Below are 19375 nucleotides of genomic sequence, written 5' to 3' on the forward strand. Positions count from 1 at the left end.
AATGCCATTATCTAATCAACCAATCACATGGCAGTTGCTTCAATGCATTTAGGGGTGTGGTCCTGGTCAAGACAATCTCCTGAACTCCAAACTGAATGTCAGAATGGGAAAGAAAGGTGATTTAAGCCATTTTGAGCGTGGCGTGGTTGTTGCTGCCAGACGGGCCGGTCTGAGTATTTCACAATCTGCTCAGTTACTGGGATTTTCACGCACAACCATTTCTAGGGTTTACAAAGAATGGTGTGAAAAGGGAAAAACATCCAGTATGCGGCAGTCCTGTGGGCGAAAATGCCTTGTTGATGCTAGAGGTCAGAGGAGAATGGGCCGACTGATTCAAGCTGATAGAAGAGCAACTTTGACTGAAATAACCACTCGTTACAACCGAGGTATGCAGCAAAGCATTTGTGAAGCCACAACACGCACAACCTTGAGGTGGATGGGCTACAACAGCAGAAGACCCCAGCGGGTACCACTCATCTCCACTACAAATAGGAAAAAGAGGCTACAATTTGCAAGAGCTCACCAAAATTGCACAGTTGAAGACTGGAAAAATGTTGCCTGGTCTGATAAGTCTCGATTTCTGTTGAGACATTCAGATGGTAGAGTCAGAATTTGGCGTAAACAGAATGAGAACATGGATCCATCATGCCTTGTTACCACTGTGCAGGCTGGTGGTGGTGGTGTAATGGTGTGGGGGATGTTTTCTTGGCACACTTTAGGCCCCTTAGTGCCAATTGGGCATCGTTTAAATGCCACGGCCTACCTGAGCATTGTTTCTGACCATGTCCATCCCTTTATGGCCACCATGTACCCATCCTCTGATGGCTACTTCCAGCAGGATAATGCACCATGTCACAAAGCTTGAATCATTTCAAATTGGTTTCTTGAACATGACAATGAGTTCACTGTACTAAAATGGCCCCCACAGTCACCAGATCTCAACCCAATAGAGCATCTTTGGGATGTGGTGGAACGGGAGCTTCGTGCCCTGGATGTGCATCCCACAAATCTCCATCAACTGCAAGATGCTGTCCTATCAATATGGGCCAACATTTCTAAAGAATGCTTTCAGCACCTTGTTGAATCAATGCCACGTAGAATTAAGGCACTTCTGAAGGCGAAAGGGGGTCAAACACAGTATTAGTATGGTGTTCCTAATAATCCTTTAGGTGAGTGAATATAGCCTCTCTGGAGAAACCCGTTGTGGGGTTGTGTGAAAGAGCAAGACAGGGAGAAAATAAAAAACAGACAAGAATGAGGATTAAAAGATGGAGGGAGAGTGAGGGACCCATCATACTGAGGGACTGTCTCAAATGGCACACTTCATATGCACTTTCGGTCTGTGGACTTATAATGGCTGCTGTGTGCATGTGTCAGTTAAGTGCATGAGACCGTAGGGTGTCCCATTTGTCTTTTTAGGTCTCAGAGAGGTGCTTTGCGGTCAATATGCGCCCTGGATGCGCACGTTTGCCGAGCCTACGTTTCGTCACGAAAGTGCGGTTTCGTAGGAAGACAGCGAGTGCTTAGTGTGCCATTTGGGACAGGGCCTGAGAGCAACATATTCTACCTGAAAACTAGTCTAACCAGGGTCTAAAACTAACAGTCGCCAAGAGGCAAATGCGATTAGTAATCGGTGTTGGCGAGTATATGTATATTAACGGTGTCAATTGCAATGTGGTAAGAACATGAACAAACGTGAACAATCCTCGGGATGCTCGTCACAAAAGTTTAAGCCATGCCAATTAAAATATATTCAAGCACAATGAGAGGCAAATCATCACTTACACACTGTGTGGGAAGTTTTCTGTGGTCAAAAACCCGAAGCTACGCCCAGAGATCCGTGTCTCGGACAGCACACGAATACTTGAGCTCTCGTTCACGTGCAGTGTTATTTTACATTTGATTACTTTCTATAAAGTCATTTCGATACCTGAAAATTGTGAATTTTCACTGGTATCTAAAATATTGGTATCATAACTGTTTCATGGTCAGCGGCGGCACTGAACACGGATCCACAACAGAACCGGAAGACAATACAATGCTGGATAAAGTCGTAGTTTTTGTTATTTTTGGACCAAAATGTATTTTCGATGCTTCAAAACACTCTAACTAACCCACTGATGTCACATGGACTACTTTGATGATGTCTTTATTTCCTTTCTGGACAAGGACAGTATACCGTACATACATTTACAATGGAGGGACAGAAAGCTCTCGGACTAAATCTAAAATATCTTAAACTGTGTCCCGAAGATCTTACGGGCTTGGGACGACATGAGGGAGAGTCATTAATGACATCATTTTCATTTTTGGGTTGAACTAACCCTTTAAAGACAACAGTGCCCAAGATGCAATGAAAAAGTGAGATAATGAAGACCTGTTTGATCCGGGTGCTCTGCTGCTTGTCGTTGGCATTGCTGGCGAGCTTGAGGTACTCGGCCACGTTGTCGTCCCGGGACGCCTGCTCGATGCGCAGCTGCTCGGTGAGCTTCAGGACCTTCTGCTGCAGCTGAGCGATGGCCTGGCGTGTGCGCTGGGGGTCCAGACTGCTGTCCTCGGGCCCCAGCACTGACCCGTCGGCCCCGTACGACACCGCCGGAGAGAGACCGCCCTCCAGCCTCTCGATCTGCAGGAACACACAGGAAAGAGGAAGAGAAGTCGTGTCAGTTCGTGGAAAATGGGTCTTTGTGTGACTTATTGCTGACACAATGAAGCAATCGCCCGCTTCTGCAATCAGCACACAGACAGAGGCTATGTTAGTTCAACATCCAAATCTCGAAAATTACACTTTCTATTTCAGATAAATGCTGTTCTTTGAACTTTCTATTCATCGAATAATCCTGAAGAAAATAATTGTACACAACTGTTTTCAACATTGATGATAATCATAAATGTTTCTTGAGCATCATATCACCATATTAGAATGATGTATAGTACACACACACACACGTATGTATATATATATATATATATATATGTGTGTGTATGTGTGTGTGTGTGTGTGTGTGTGTGTGTGTGTGTGTGTGTGTGTGTGTGTTTGTATACATGTTTGAACATATTAGTGCTAGCAAATCGATTAAAAACGTATCTAGCATAAAGGTTTGTGTTTATATATATAGATTATTTTTTTCAGTATACAAACACACACATGCGCACACACAGGTGTGTATTTGTATACTGTATTGTATATGTTTGCATATATATATATATATATATATATGTGTGTGTTTGTATGCTGTATGTTTGTATATATGTTTGTGTATGTATATGTATATATATATATATATATATTATATACACACAAACATATATACAAACACACATACATACATATACACATACATACATATATATATATATATATATATATTATATACACACAAACATATATACAAACACACATACATACATATACACATACATACATATATATATATATATATATATATATATATATATATATATATATATATATATTATCCACAAATATACACACATAAATACAAACTTTTATTTTAGATATATATATAAAATATATAATATCTTTCTAAACTACATAAACATTCAAAGAACTGAAAACAGTATTTTATGGCAAGTTTGTGTTTCAGGTAAACTTGTTTAAATTACATTTTTTTAAATGGAAATAAAGAGAAAAAAGACGAAGATACTCATCTAACAAAAACATTGTTCAGCACAGGATGTACAGGATGTGTCGACCTCATAGTTTAGTTTGACAATCGCTTTAGACAAAACGAGCTGAATATTGAGGTCAGAAACGCTCAAAAAGCCTGTCTGATCATATAGTCCAGATCTGTCTGTGTATCGGACCTGTATATGAGTAATTATGACTCCTGTTAATCAACATAAATCCAGGGGTTTCATCTAGGGGTGTGTGAAAACATCTTAACCGCATTTCTACCTATTTGAATGTTCGTTAATTACTGATTTTACGCAAGTATGCAATAATTATGAAATATTCTGGTAACACTTTACAATAAGGTTCATTATTAACATTAGTTAATGTATTAACAAACAATGAGCAATACATTTGTTACTGTATTTATTAATCTTTGTTCATGTTAGTTAATAAAAATACAGCTGTTCATTGTTTGTTCATGTTAGGTCACAGTGCATTAACTAATGTAAATAATACAACTTTTGATTTTGAAATTAATTAATGTTGAAATTAATATTAACTAAGATTGTTCTTTTTCCCCCAAAGATTAATACATGCTGAAGAAGTATAGTTCATTCTTAGTTCATGTTAACTAATGAACCTTATTGTAAAGTGTTACCAATATTTTATATAAACCACGGAAATGTAACTTTTTGTATTAAAGGTTAAGGTTATAAGCATGCATTGACTCTGATATTACTCAAGAAAGAGAGTCAAGTTGACGTAAAGGGAAACAAAGACAACACAACACAGGTGCAGCATGACCAATCACTGACACAATCACTCATGACCTCACCACAACATCCCGAGCCCTGGAGATAACGCTTCAAACTTTACATTCCCCGGCGGTCTAATGAACGGCTCAATGTGTAGACTCTCGTCTATTAATATAACATGTCTAAAGATCACATTTGTGTCCTCTCACCTTCCCATTGCTCGCGCGCAACAGCTGATCCCAGTGCATTCTCTGAACGAGCTCGAGCGAAAACACCGCTTCATTGAAAGAGTCGAGTGAGTTCTGCGGGAAACACGCCGCTCCGCCGGTTCCTCTCTCGGGAACTTCCCAAACTGGTTTGGAAGTGTCACTGGCAGCTGAACTGGCGGATTAAGCTCCTCCCACCGCCTCGAACCAGCGTGGAGCTTTACACATGACATCATCCCTATTGCGCTCGCGAACGAATCGTTAACAGAATCGATTCTCTTTAGTGAATCGTTTGAACCTGCCGAATTGATTCTTGAATTCAACTAGACCATACAGGTTTCCGAAATCCGAATCCGTATTTTAATGTTGGCTATTCTTAGACTTAGGGTATCCTATTTCTGTGATTATTACTGTTGCGATATCGAATAATTGTACACAGATCAATTTATTCAATGTGAACAACTGATGAACGAATCATTCAGAACTATGACTAAGTTGTAGGCTACTTGCCATCTTATTTTAGTGGTGAGGCTTCCTTTTACAGTACAGTACGTGTACTTACAGTGTACTTACCTAGAAAGCACTGGCTAATATAAGGTAAGTACATGGGTTAGGGGCAGGTTCAGGTTAGTACCTAGTTATTACCCAGTAATTACTATAATAAGTAGCCTACATATAGCTAGTATGTAGTACATGGGTAACAGGACTTTTTTAGTAAATTAAAGTGTTTTGTATGACTCTGTATTTCCCTATTGGTATTGTTATTGTTATTTCAATTAAAAAAATAAATAAAAAGTTTTACTTGATTTACTTCTTAAATCAAAAAATGCGACAGATTCCTGAAAAACAAATCCTTTTCCATTTTATTTGTAATGTATTTATCTACACAGGAACTATATTTATCTTAAAGTGGATTTTAGCAGCTAGAACAGTGTATATTCCTTATAGAAATTATAGGAGATTATAAATTCATTATAGAAATAATGCATAACACTTTACTTAAAGCACTTATGTATAATGCATTATAAAGTTTTTCATAATGTACAATGCAATGCATTATATCTTTTCATAAATAAGTGTAACCAAAGTTAAAATGGATTATAATATTTTCAGATTCTAAAATTGGTTGTTTGCCGTGTGTTTTAATGCATTAAAGGTGTTCAATGACTAGATAAGAATTATAATGTTTTATAACTCTATAGTTACAATTATTCACGAGACCATACAATGCATTATAAGGTCCATTACAAGCTATAATGACTACATTAAAAAAATATTATTTTATAATGCATTATACAGAAAGGCTTTAAGTAAAGAGTTACCAAATAATGAATATAGGAAGACTAAAATTTTTTGATTTAACTGCAATTTCAACACTCTGTAATCGGTCGCCTTAAAGAGAACCAGAAATACATTAACAACATCTGGCAACAAAAAAGAAGAAGTTATGAATGAAAAAGAACATTAAGCTATTTTAACAATGTTTGCTTGTTGCTGTGAATTCGCCAATGCACCACATTATAACAAAGTTAAAATAAAGCAATCAAAAAATAATCTAGTGCAGGGAAATTTTCAAAAAAACATCAACACAGTTGCATTGCATAAAGCTTATATTGCCACAAGATTCATTATACTGAAGGAACCAGACAGCAACAGATTTCAACACTACTGTACGTGTGTGTTTACAGTCCGGGACGAATCTAGCTCTGGTAATCTGTGATAATCTCAGCCGTCTGGGTCAGGTGGTTTCTTGAGGGCGATCACGTGACAGCGACAGACCAGTTCCACCAGTTCTGGAGCCAGAAAGCCCATTACAAGCACACAAACAAATTAAAGCACACAATTAGATTGGTCAAATTCATTAAAGTCATAATAGGCGGTATTATGTAAGGAGTAATGTAATATCAGACGCTCATTATGAGAAAACCCTGCAGGAAAACATGTTTATGATAATGTCTGGCTGACTAAACCCTATTCTGCTGAATACATGGACATTAAACTGTATTAATTTGAGTATTTATTTGATCACTTTTATCATTCCTATTATGTGAGAAAACACTTAGTGATAGAACTGTTTTGATTCTGAACAGACAACTAAACTAAATAACATGTCATTTATAGATGTTCTGACAAAATGTTAATTGCTGCAGTCTATTTCAAATGTTTAATTACTTTGAAATGTTTAATTCGGTTTGAATTAATGATTTAGTTTAATTCAACACACTCATATACTTCATTGCCGGATGAATCAATGGCCTGGTCCGAAATCGCATAATTCACTATATACACTCAAAAAAAATGATATGTTGGCTTTACTTAACTTTTTTATGTAAACAGGTTCCACCGGTTCCACACAACTATGTTTCGTTAAACACAATTAGCGACCCAATTAAACTCTGAGCTAAAGAGTTAATTAAGTGAATAACTGAGTGATGATTGAGCATTATTAAAGACACCTGATGTTAACAAGCGGAATCTCTGAAGGAGAAAACCGGATGTTTAAGTCACCATTATGGAGATAAGTGTGTGTTTTAGTTGGGCTCTTGACCATTAACTTAAGATTTTGTTTGGTTGCTGTACATGAGTTATAACAGCCGGATGAACAATAAACAAAGGTCATCTGATGGTGTTGGTTGTGTTTTAACATAATCATTATTTCACAATCATTTGACCTGAGTCACTGAACTTATATTGTTCACTTAAGTTAACCTTTCGAATAATAGCAGCATTGTCATGAGCGTACTATTTTTAGACTTTTCAATGAAATTCAAATTATCAAATCAATAAATAAAAAAGAAACTTCCTAAAAAAATATTTTGAGTAGGCACACACATCAAGAATCAGCCTGTGAATCTCAACAATGGTGACAATTATAAAGCATGTTGCAGTGCATTCTGGGTGCCACCAATCAAAACTCATTAATGGCTCCCATCATGCATTGCTGCATGAATAAATAATGAGCTTATGTTCTGTTTGTCACCATTGCTGAGATTCATATGCTGATTCTTGATGTCTGTGTGTGCCTACTCAACAAGTTTTTAAGAAGTTTATTTTTTATTTCTTGATTTGATCGTTTGAATTTCATTGAAAAGCCTAAAAATAGTATGCTCTACAATGACAGTAAGGTAAACTTAACTCAGAAATTGGGTTCAATATAAGTTCAGTGACTCAGGTCAAATGATTGTGAAATAATGATTATGTTAAATCACAACCAACATCATCAGATCTCCTTAGTTCATTGTTCATCCGGCTGTTATAACTCACGTACAGCAACCAAACAAAATCTAAAGTTAATGGTCAAGAGCCCAACTAAAACAAATACTTATCTCCATAATGGTGACTTAAACATCCGGTTTTCTCCTTCAGAGATTTCGCTTGTTAACATCAGGTGTCTTCAATAATGCTCAATCATCACTCAATTATTCACTTAATTAACTCATTAGCTCAGAGTTTGATTGGGTCGCTTAAAATGACCATGGTGTTGAAGTTACATGAACATATTATGTTTGTTTAACGAAACATAGTTATGTGGAACCGGTGGAACCTGTTTACATAAAAAAGTTAAGTAAAGCCAACATATCATTTATTTGAGTGATTGAATCATTCCCTCAAGAGATTCGTTCAAAAACACTGGCTGCCTCCAAAAATGAAACAAGTGAAGCTTTTATGCTACTATAGTAGGCGAAATGTTACAAAAGAAATACGTCCAAAAATTCACAGTACTCATAAAACACTAGGCCAAGAGAACCCGGATGATCTACTACTTCCGGTGAGATTCAGAAGTGTGTATTTGATGGGCACTTTACTATCCCATGAGGCCACGGGATACTCAGCAATGCTGTCGACTGACGCTGGTAGATCACATGATAATGACAACAAGTACGTCCAGATTACATTCATACTACACACACACAAGTAATTACATATTCAAAATAAGTGCCTACTCAAGAGACTCTGCGATTTTTGGAGGCAGCCAGTGTTTTTGAACGAATCTCTTAAGTGAATGATTCAATGACTCACGCATAAAAGCTTCACTTGTTTCATTTTTGGAGGCAGCCAGTGTTTTTGAACGAATCTCTTGAGGGAATTATTCAATGACTCACTCATAAAAGCTTCACTTGTTTCATTTTTGGAGGCAGCCAGTGTTTTTGAACGAATCTCTTGAGGGAATGATTCAATGACTCACTCATAAAAGCTTCACTTGTTTCATTATTGGATGAATCAGTGTTTTTGAACGAATCTCTTGAGTAAATGATTCAATGACTCACTCATAAAAGCTTCATTTGTTTCATTATTGGATGAATCAGTGTTCTTGTACGAATCTCTTGAGTGAATGATTCAATGACTCACTCATAAAAGCTTCACTTGTTTCATTATTGGATAAATCAGTGTTTTTGAACGAATCTCTTGAGGGAATGATTCAATGACTCACTCATAAAAGCTTCACTTGTTTCATTATTGGAGGAATCAGTGTTTTTGAACGAATCTCTTGAGTGAATGATTCAATGACTCACTCATAAAAGCTTCACTTGTTTCATTATTGGATGAATCCGTGTTTTTGAACGAATCTCTTGAGGGAATGATTCACTGACTCACTCATAAAAGCTTCACTTGTTTCATTATTGAATGAATCAGTGTTTTTGGACGAATCTCTTGAGTGAATGATTCAATGACTCACTCATAAAAGCTTCATTTGTTTCATTATGGAATGAATCAGTGTTTTTGAACGAATCTCTTGAGGGAATGATTCAATGACTCACTCATAAAAGCTTCACTTGTTTCATTTTTGGAGGCAGCCAGTGTTTTTGAACGAATCTCTTGAGGGAATTATTCAATGACTCACTCATAAAAGCTTCACTTGTTTCATTTTTGGAGGCAGCCAGTGTTTTTGAACGAATCTCTTGAGGGAATGATTCAATGACTCACTCATAAAAGCTTCACTTGTTTCATTATTGGATGAATCAGTGTTTTTGAACGAATCTCTTGAGTAAATGATTCAATGACTCACTCATAAAAGCTTCATTTGTTTCATTATTGGATGAATCAGTGTTCTTGTACGAATCTCTTGAGTGAATGATTCAATGACTCACTCATAAAAGCTTCACTTGTTTCATTATTGGATAAATCAGTGTTTTTGAACGAATCTCTTGAGTGAATGATTCAATGACTCACTCATAAAAGCTTCACTTGTTTCATTATTGGAGGAATCAGTGTTTTTGAACGAATCTCTTGAGTGAATGATTCAATGACTCACTCATAAAAGCTTCACTTGTTTCATTATTGGATGAATCCATGTTTTTGAACGAATCTCTTGAGGGAATGATTCACTGACTCACTCATAAAAGCTTCACTTGTTTCATTATTGAATGAATCAGTGTTTTTGGACGAATCTCTTGAGTGAATGATTCAATGACTCACTCATAAAAGCTTCATTTGTTTCATTATGGAATGAATCAGTGTTTTTGAACGAATCTCTTGAGTGAATGATTCAATAACTCACTCATAAAAGCTTCATTTGTTTCATTATTGGATGAATCAGTGTTCTTGAACGAATCTCTTGAGAGAATGATTCAATGACTCACTCATAAAAGCTTCACTTGTTTCATTTTTGGAGGCAGCCAGTGTTTTTGAACGAATCTCTTGAGAGAATGATTCAATGACTCACTCATAAAAGCTTCACTTGTTTCATCTTTGGAGGCAGCCAGTGTTTTTGAACGAATCTCTTGAGAGAATGATTCAATGACTCACTCATAAAAGCTTCACTTGTTTCATTTTTGGAGGAAGCCAGTGTTTTTGAACGAATCTCTTGAGGGAATGATTCAATGACTCACTCATAAAAGCTTCACTTGTTTCATTATTGGAGGAATCAGTGTTTTTGAACGAATCTCTTGAGTGAATGATTCAATGACTCACTCATAAAAGCTTCACTTGTTTCATTATTGGATGAATCCGTGTTTTTGAACGAATCTCTTGAGGGAATGATTCACTGACTCACTCATAAAAGCTTCACTTGTTTCATTATTGAATGAATCAGTGTTTTTGGACGAATCTCTTGAGTGAATGATTCAATGACTCACTCATAAAAGCTTAATTTGTTTCATTATTGAATGAATCAGTGTTTTTGAACGAATCTCTTGAGTGAATGATTCAATGACTCACTCATAAAAGCTTCATTTGTTTCATTATTGGATGAATCAGTGTTCTTGAACGAATCTCTTGAGAGAATGATTCAATGACTCACTCATAAAAGCTTCACTTGTTTCATTTTTGGAGGCAGCCAGTGTTCTTGAACGAATCTCTTGAAAGAATGATTCAATGACTCACTCATAAAAGCTTCACTTGTTTCATTTTTGGAGGCAGCCAGTGTTTTTGAACGAATCTCTTGAGGGAATTATTCAATGACTCACTCATAAATGCTTCACTTGTTTCATTATTGAATGAATCAGTGTTTTTGAACGAATCTCTTGAGTGAATGATTCAATGAATCACTCATAAAAGCTTCACTTGTTTCATTATTGGATGAATCAGTGTTTTTGAACGAATCTCTTGAGTGAATGATTCAATGACTCACTCATAAAAGCTTCACTTGTTTCATTATTGGAGGAATCAGTGTTTTTGAACGAATCTCTTGAGTGAATGATTCAATGACTCACTCATAAAAGCTTCACTTGTTTCATTATTGGATGAATCAGTGTTCTTGAACGAATCTCTTGAGTGAATGATTCAATGACTCACTCATAAAAGCTTCACTTGTTTCATTTTTGGAGGCAGCCAGTGTTTTTGAACGAATCTCTTGAGGGAATTATTCAATGACTCACTCATAAAAGCTTCACTTGTTTCATTTTTGGAGGCAGCCAGTGTTTTTGAACGAATCTCTTGAGGGAATGATTCAATGACTCACTCATAAAAGCTTCACTTGTTTCATTATTGAATGAATCAGTGTTTTTGGACGAATCTCTTGAGTGAATGATTCAATGACTCACTCATAAAAGCTTAATTTGTTTCATTATTGAATGAATCGGTGTTTTTGAACGAATCTCTTGAGTGAATGATTCAATGACTCACTCATAAAAGCTTCATTTGTTTCATTATTGGATGAATCAGTGTTCTTGAACGAATCTCTTGAGAGAATGATTCAATGACTCACTCATAAAAGCTTCACTTGTTTCATTTTTGGAGGCAGCCAGTGTTCTTGAACGAATCTCTTGAGTGAATGATTCAATGACTCACTCATAAAAGCTTCACTTGTTTCATTATTGGATGAATCAGTGTTTTTGAACGAATCTCTTGAGTGAATGATTCAATGACTCACTCATAAAAGCTTCACTTGTTTCATTATTGGAGGAATCAGTGTTTTTGAACGAATCTCTTGAGTGAATGATTCAATGACTCACTCATAAAAGCTTCACTTGTTTCATTATTGGATGAATCAGTGTTCTTGAACGAATCTCTTGAGTGAATGATTCAATGACTCACTCATAAAAGCTTCACTTGTTTCATTTTTGGAGGCAGCCAGTGTTTTTGAACGAATCTCTTGAGGGAATTATTCAATGACTCACTCATAAAAGCTTCACTTGTTTCATTTTTGGAGGCAGCCAGTGTTTTTGAACGAATCTCTTGAGGGAATGATTCAATGACTCACTCATAAAAGCTTCACTTGTTTCATTATTGAATGAATCAGTGTTTTTGGACGAATCTCTTGAGTGAATGATTCAATGACTCACTCATAAAAGCTTAATTTGTTTCATTATTGAATGAATAAGTGTTTTTGAACGAATCTCTTGAGTGAATGATTCAATGACTCACTCATAAAAGCTTCATTTGTTTCATTATTGGATGAATCAGTGTTCTTGAACGAATCTCTTGAGAGAATGATTCAATGACTCACTCATAAAAGCTTCACTTGTTTCATTTTTGGAGGCAGCCAGTGTTCTTGAACGAATCTCTTGAGTGAATGATTCAATGACTCACTCATAAAAGCTTCACTTGTTTCATTATTGGATGAATCAGTGTTTTTGAACGAATCTCTTGAGTGAATGATTCAATGACTCACTCATAAAAGCTTCACTTGTTTCATTATTGGATGAATCAGTGTTTTTGAACGAATCTCTTGAGTGAATGATTCAATGACTCACTCATAAAAGCTTCACTTGTTTCATTATTGGAGGAATCAGTGTTTTTGAACGAATCTCTTGAGTGAATGATTCAATGACTCACTCATAAAAGCTTCACTTGTTTCATTATTGGATGAATCAGTGTTCTTGAACAAATCTCTTGAGTGAATGATTCAATGACTCACTCATAAAAGCTTCACTTGTTTCATTATTGAATGAATCAGTGTTTTTGAACGAATCTCTTGAGTGAATGATTCAATGACTCAATCATAAAAGCTTCACTTGTTTCATTATTGGATGAATCAGTGTTTTTGAACGAATCTCTTGAGTGAATGATTCAATGACTCACTCATAAAAGCTTCACTTGTTTCATTATTGGATGAATCAGTGTTTTTGAACGAATCTCTTGAGTGAATGATTCAATGACTCACTCATAAAAGCTTCACTTGTTTCATTATTGGAGGAATCAGTGTTTTTGAACGAATCTCTTGAGTGAATGATTCAATGACTCACTCATAAAAGCTTCACTTGTTTCATTATTGGATGAATCAGTGTTCTTGAACGAATCTCTTGAGTGAATGATTCAATGACTCACTCATAAAAGCTTCACTTGTTTCATTATTGAATGAATCAGTGTTTTTGAACGAATCTCTTGAGTGAATGATTCAATGACTCACTCATAAAAGCTTCACTTGTTTCATTATTGGATGAATCAGTGTTCTTGAACGAATCTCTTGAGTGAATGATTCAATGACTCACTCATAAAAGCTTCACTTGTTTCATTATTGGATGAATCAGTGTTTTTGAACGAATCTCTTGAGTGAATGATTCAATGACTCACTCATAAAAGCTTCACTTGTTTCATTATTGGATGAATCAGTGTTTTTGAACGAATCTCTTGAGTGAATGATTCAATGACTCACTCATAAAAGCTTCACTTGTTTCATTATTGGAGGAATCAGTGTTTTTGAACGAATCTCTTGAGTGAATGATTCAATGACTCACTCATAAAAGCTTCACTTGTTTCATTATTGGATGAATCGGTGTTTTTGAACGAATCTCTTGAGTGAATGATTCAATGACTAACAAATAAATACTTCACTTGTTTCATTACTGGATAAATCAGTGTTTTTGAATGAATCTTTTGAATGAATGATTCAATAACAAACACATATTTTAAGTCTCTTGTCTCCCCCTACTGGTGTAATGATGTAACTGATACAATTATTATTTGAAGCTCAAGTTACTTTAAAAGCTGATTTAGACTATTTTGATCTCTACTGTAGACATCAGTGTTTATATCAGTACTATAAAAATGTTTCCCAGTACTTCTCTGATAATAAGACAGAAATAATGATACTGTGTGGTTGGAAAGACTGTTAGTGAAGCTGTTTCATTATACCTAACTTTCTTTCAGATCTGACTGTTCTGGTGTGATTTTGTCAAAGGTTTAATAAATAGACACAGAATCGTTGTCATTTAGGAATGAGATCGTGAGGGCGTTTGAATCGGGATTGTGAGCTTTTAACGATGAATCGTGCAGCTCTTGTGTTACAAAAGAACACACATTTATCCAGGTAAACAATACAACATGTCTTCTGTCAGAGGTTAAACCATGCTTGCACTCAAACTGTTTTAGCCACATATTGTTTCAGTATAAAGTGAAAGAATGTTGAAGAATGTGAAAATATGGCATTTTTACAGTAATTCAAGACTGACATACAGCTAGGTTCAATCTGACCATTTTTTGTAATATTTTCTGCTGACCTTTGGATAAATTCTGAATTTAAAATGTGTGAACATGTGTTAAAGTCCCCCTGTAGTCAATCATTTTATTCCTTAAAACTCATCTTTGATCACCAAAATGACATATTTAAACGTGTTTTCCTTCGTCATGCCTTAAAATATCTTGAATGTAACTCGACACTCTTGCCTCATTTAGTATGCGCAGTTCTATGAATATGCAAATGAGCCCCGCCTCCACTCACTCACTCAGCTCAGAGATCCACTGGTTGACGATCACACGTTGATCTGATTGGTTACAAGGTCGTTTGTGACGTCAGAAACACCAGCGATTTCAAACCGTGTTTTTGAGACTGTCTTTGGTTCACTGCAGTTTTAAGGAGGAAATACTCAGCAATGCTGTCGACTTATGAACTTACACATGGTGTGTCTTAAAGCGTATTAAAAACACCACATAGACACATAAACAACATTAAAAGCTGGATTTACACCACAGGGGGACTAAAGATGAGCACTGTTATTAGTAAGCTGTAAGCATAATCAAGTTCGCTCAAATATTTCAAAGGAGAAATATGGTATGTAGAATTCAAAGAATGATGAGGATTTTAATTCTACAATGAATTCTGTTGCTGGTTCCTGATCTGATCTGCATCTTTCCATTACAGAAAAGGAGGTTCCTATGGAAGCTTAGCCTGGTTAAAACCAGAGCATTCTCAGTTGTAACTGAGTTATGGTCTGGCAAAGCGTCATAGACAAATCATTTCCAGAGGGGCGTCACCAACGGAGTCGCGGATAGACCTAAACCCAATCAGAGCGATGAAGGAGATGACGTATGCAGAGCGGCGGAGACACATCTCCGAGTGTTGTTCTTTGCTCGGTTTTTAACAAAAAGGAAACGTTCAAATGGCTTAAAACAGACGCGATAGCTGATTGGAACGAGTGATGTTCGACGGCGGCATCCATCTTTGTAATGTAGGCTACAAAATCTGCTTCAAAATCCCAGCGCTGTCGTCATCGTGTAAAGCCCGCCCCGACGCTTCTGATTGGTGCCGCGATTTCGGCGGATTGGAAATGGGCTTGAATGAGCTCTTTGCCAGACTAACTTTCAGAGCAAATCTAAATTTGCCGGGAAGTTGTCTGGGTTTTCCCAGGTTAATGGAACTTGTTTCCGCCACTGAATAAAGAAAATAAAAAAATAATTGCGACTTTTTATCTCACAATTGCGAGATATAAAGTTGTAATTCTGAGAAATAAAGTCACAATTCCGAGAAAAAAAGACAGAATTAAGACTTTTTATCTCACAATTGTGACTTTTTTCTCATAATTGCGAGTTTATATTTCGAAATTCTGACATCTTTTCTCAGAATAGTGAGATATAAACTCGCAATTGCGAGTTATCAGGCCAATTCTAAGGAAAAAAGACTAACTTTTTTTCCCCTCAGGATAGTTTATATCTCACAATTCTGACTTTACAACACGCAATTGTGACTTTATATCACGCAATTGTGAGATAAAAAGTCGCAATTACCTTTTTTATTTTTCATTCTGTGGCGGAAACAAGCTTCCATAGGTTCCTGCTTAAGAATAATAAAAAATAAAAAATAAAAGTTCTACATCAGCTCTGAAATCTGATGGAAGGAGAAGCTTCAGATGAAGAACCGAGTGTGTGAGTTTCAAAACTTAAAGTTCTTCGAGAAGTTTGAGGTCTTGCATAACCAGACCAGTCATGATGAACTAGGCCAATCGTGGTTGGTCACTTTACATGTCAATCAGACAGTCTCTTCCGGTCAAAGTGGGCATTTCACCAAAAATGAGTGGCGGAAAGTGTGTGATTCAATAAAAACACTAAACACACTAAGACAATGCATTCTTACAGCTCTCTCAACTGGTTTCCACTCTTAAAAACTCCCTCTAAACCCAGTCAGCTGCCAGCATTGAAGGCATCACACATGTGCATGTTTAAATAAATGAACAACGGGTGCTAGATTGACATAAGCCTCATTTATAATGGATTTATGCAAGTAAAACTGTCAGAATGATGTGATCTGATCTCTAAAGGTTGGATGCTGCTTTAGTTAGTTTAATGTTCTGGCTTTCAATCCCATAATCCCACTTCAATGTGTCTCGTATCAGAAGCTCTCACTCAGTATTTACATTTACCTTCGGATCAATACATATATTATGCATATTTAGCCTAGTAATTAATGAGAACATTGATGTTCATTTACGGGTCATGGAAATTACAGGACTGAAAATCATTAATATTTTTTTTTTCTAAATACTCAACTAAACTACTAACTAATTTATTTTTCCTAAAATGCTATTTTTAAAAGCTGTATGAAAAAAAAAAAAACACACACACAAATAATCCTTATTCAGTTAACTATGGAACAGCATGAAAAATAAATTTTAAAAAGGTTTTCATAAAACAAAAGTTTCCATAGCAAACATAAGTGGTAATCCACTAATCACAAACATGTCATAGAAAATGGGATTTTTAAAATACATTCAAAAGTAATTAAATTACACAATGGAGATATCAGATTACTTGTGCTTTTCTTTTCTTTTTTACATTTCTCTCTATCTGTACTTCTTGTTTCTTTATCTAGTTCATTATGCCAGTCTAAGCCCTTCATATTTACACAAAGGCCAGTTTGAGAAAGGTGGAAATCCTCTTTACTGTTGCTTTAAGGGAGACTGGTGCCACTAACAATGCCTTATTCATCATCAGTGGACAATTACATAACTGGACGTGTTATACTCTGTGTTCTCTCTCTCTCTCTCTCTCTCTCTCTCTCTCTCTCTCTCTCTCTCTCTCTCTCTCTCTCTCTCTCTCTCTCTCTCTCTCTCTCTCTCTCTCTCTCTCTCACACACACACAGAAAACCAGGATTACTCATGCAAAAACTTTATAGCACTTAACTTTCAAACTACTGCCCTTTATGCCACTATTGCCGTGTTTACACACGTGTTGCCATTGCTAATATTAATGTTACTGTTGTGAAACTGTTGTGAAACAAGAAATAAATTCTTGGTTATCTTGGGTCTGGAACCTCTCACGAGTTATTGTGTAAAACAGCACTTGTGAAAGTCTCTTATAAGCTTTTAATAAAATTCACATCAACGATATTCGTGCAGATTTTGTAATAATTTACTCCCTGGTATGTAATTACAACCGTGTACGAAGTGGAAATGTACAGCAAATTGAATCACCTTTTTAAATCTGTGATTACGAATGAGATTTCGTCAGAACAGAGGGGAAGATTTCCAGTAAATAATGGATTCAATTTTGGTCTATTTTTCACAAAACTATCGTATGACTTCAGAAGACTGAGCAGAATTGATACAGAGGAACAAGTGTGATACAGTCATCATTCACTTTCATAGAAAAGAGCAGCTTGAACATTATGAGAACCATTCCCAGCTAACAAAAATCTGTTGCAAGCGATAAGGTATGAGAAAATATGTAAAATCACTAAAAATCACTATTAAAATCACTCCTTCCTTCCGCTGGAAAAAAAGTTACATCATTTCTCCATTAGATGGCGGCGAAGAGACTGTCTAAATGAGTGAGTCAGTCAGTAGAGAAGACTTTTATATTGAAAGGACTGAAACTTGTTTTGAGAAAGAAGACGCAAATGACAAGCTTGTTGTGTGTGAGGGCACGGGAAACCCCTTAACTGTTAAAAGGACAAGATATCGCTGCAGACATTCAAACGGATTCTTTATTACGAATATAGGACTGATCTGAAGGAAAATGCTAATCTAATGCAGGTACATCACTTACTCGATCTCTCACACGCTGATTTCACGCAGCCGCCATTTTGAAATGGCTCCGGTGGGCGATATTTTTTTTCACAGGATGGTAGGGGAAGACTCATGAATATTCATTAGGGAACTCATCCCTGATTGGTCTGATGACCTACCCCTAACCCCGCCCCTAAACCTACCCATCACTGGGGGTCTGATGACTTACCCCTAACCCCGCCCCTAAACCTACCCGTCACTGGGGTTAAGACCAATCAGGGATGATTTCCCTAATGAATATTCATGAGTCTTCCCCTACCATCCTGTGAAAAAAAATATCGCCTCCGGTGGGAAGAAAACCGGAAGTGCCGTCTTTAATCATAGGAGAGTCGCAAATGCGATGGCGTATTGTTGTGTTTAATGTAGAAATTAGTTATTCTAAAAATGTACATACATTTCTTTCATACTTTAGACTATATACAGTGAAATTCATTTATAAATAAAATTATTTTTTTATATTTAATTCAGAACGTAAAAAAAAAGAAACAGGAACGAACTATATACATATATTGGATATTAACATCCAATAGTGTAAATCGCGGCAGCAGCTTCAGGTTGGTAATCCAAGGCATTGTTGTTTATCTGTACTTCCGGGTTTTTGCCCCATGTCCAACAGCTTTTGGTCCGAACTACATAATTGGCTGTCACTTAAGATTGAGAATATCCCTACTCTCATCTTGCCACACATCCTCTTTTATATGGATAATGTAGATTCATCGGTATCAGATTTAGTCAATATGATTATTCTTATGGGTAAATATCATATTCATTGCAGTAAGTGGAGATGTTCTAAGCCTTCCTTTGTTTGGTTTATAAATGATTTTAAATTGTTTTTTACCTCACTGAAAAAGATAAAATCTACTAAAATCGCAAGAATAATGTGTAGAGACATATATAGGAAATTACTTTTTTGATTAATCTCCCCTTGAGTGCCGCTCCGAAAGTTATTTTTATTTTCTTTAGCCTTTTTGCTTTTGACTTGTGTATTTTGAAATAGCTCCCTCCTTTTTTGGTTTGTTTTTATTGTTTTCTGCTTGTTTAATACTTTTGTATATTGACAACATTTGTATATACCCATGTATATTATCTTTTCCCTACAAGAGTTTGTATGTTGT

General features: G+C 36.2%; 1 protein-coding gene across 4 annotated transcripts in view; it reads right to left on the bottom strand.

Moving 5' to 3' along the window:
- tmcc1a (transmembrane and coiled-coil domain family 1a) overlaps window positions 1-19375 on the bottom strand; it is a 117950-nt gene that overhangs the window by 26996 nt on the left and 71579 nt on the right. For 3 of the 4 annotated variants that reach the window (XM_056241413.1, XM_056241416.1, XM_056241414.1), the window contains exon 2: window positions 2378-2626. In XM_056241413.1, coding sequence (XP_056097388.1) covers window positions 2378-2626 — 249 coding nt within the window. Of the gene's footprint in view, window positions 1-2377; window positions 2627-4601; window positions 4773-19375 lie in introns of those variants that run through there. The other variant, XM_056241415.1, reaches the window with a different exon arrangement.

Source organism: Rhinichthys klamathensis, unplaced genomic scaffold, assembly GCF_029890125.1.
Source record: "Rhinichthys klamathensis goyatoka isolate OS25496 unplaced genomic scaffold, OSU_Roscu_1.1 h1tg000640l_1, whole genome shotgun sequence".
NCBI classification, from domain to species: domain Eukaryota; kingdom Metazoa; phylum Chordata; class Actinopteri; order Cypriniformes; family Leuciscidae; genus Rhinichthys; species Rhinichthys klamathensis.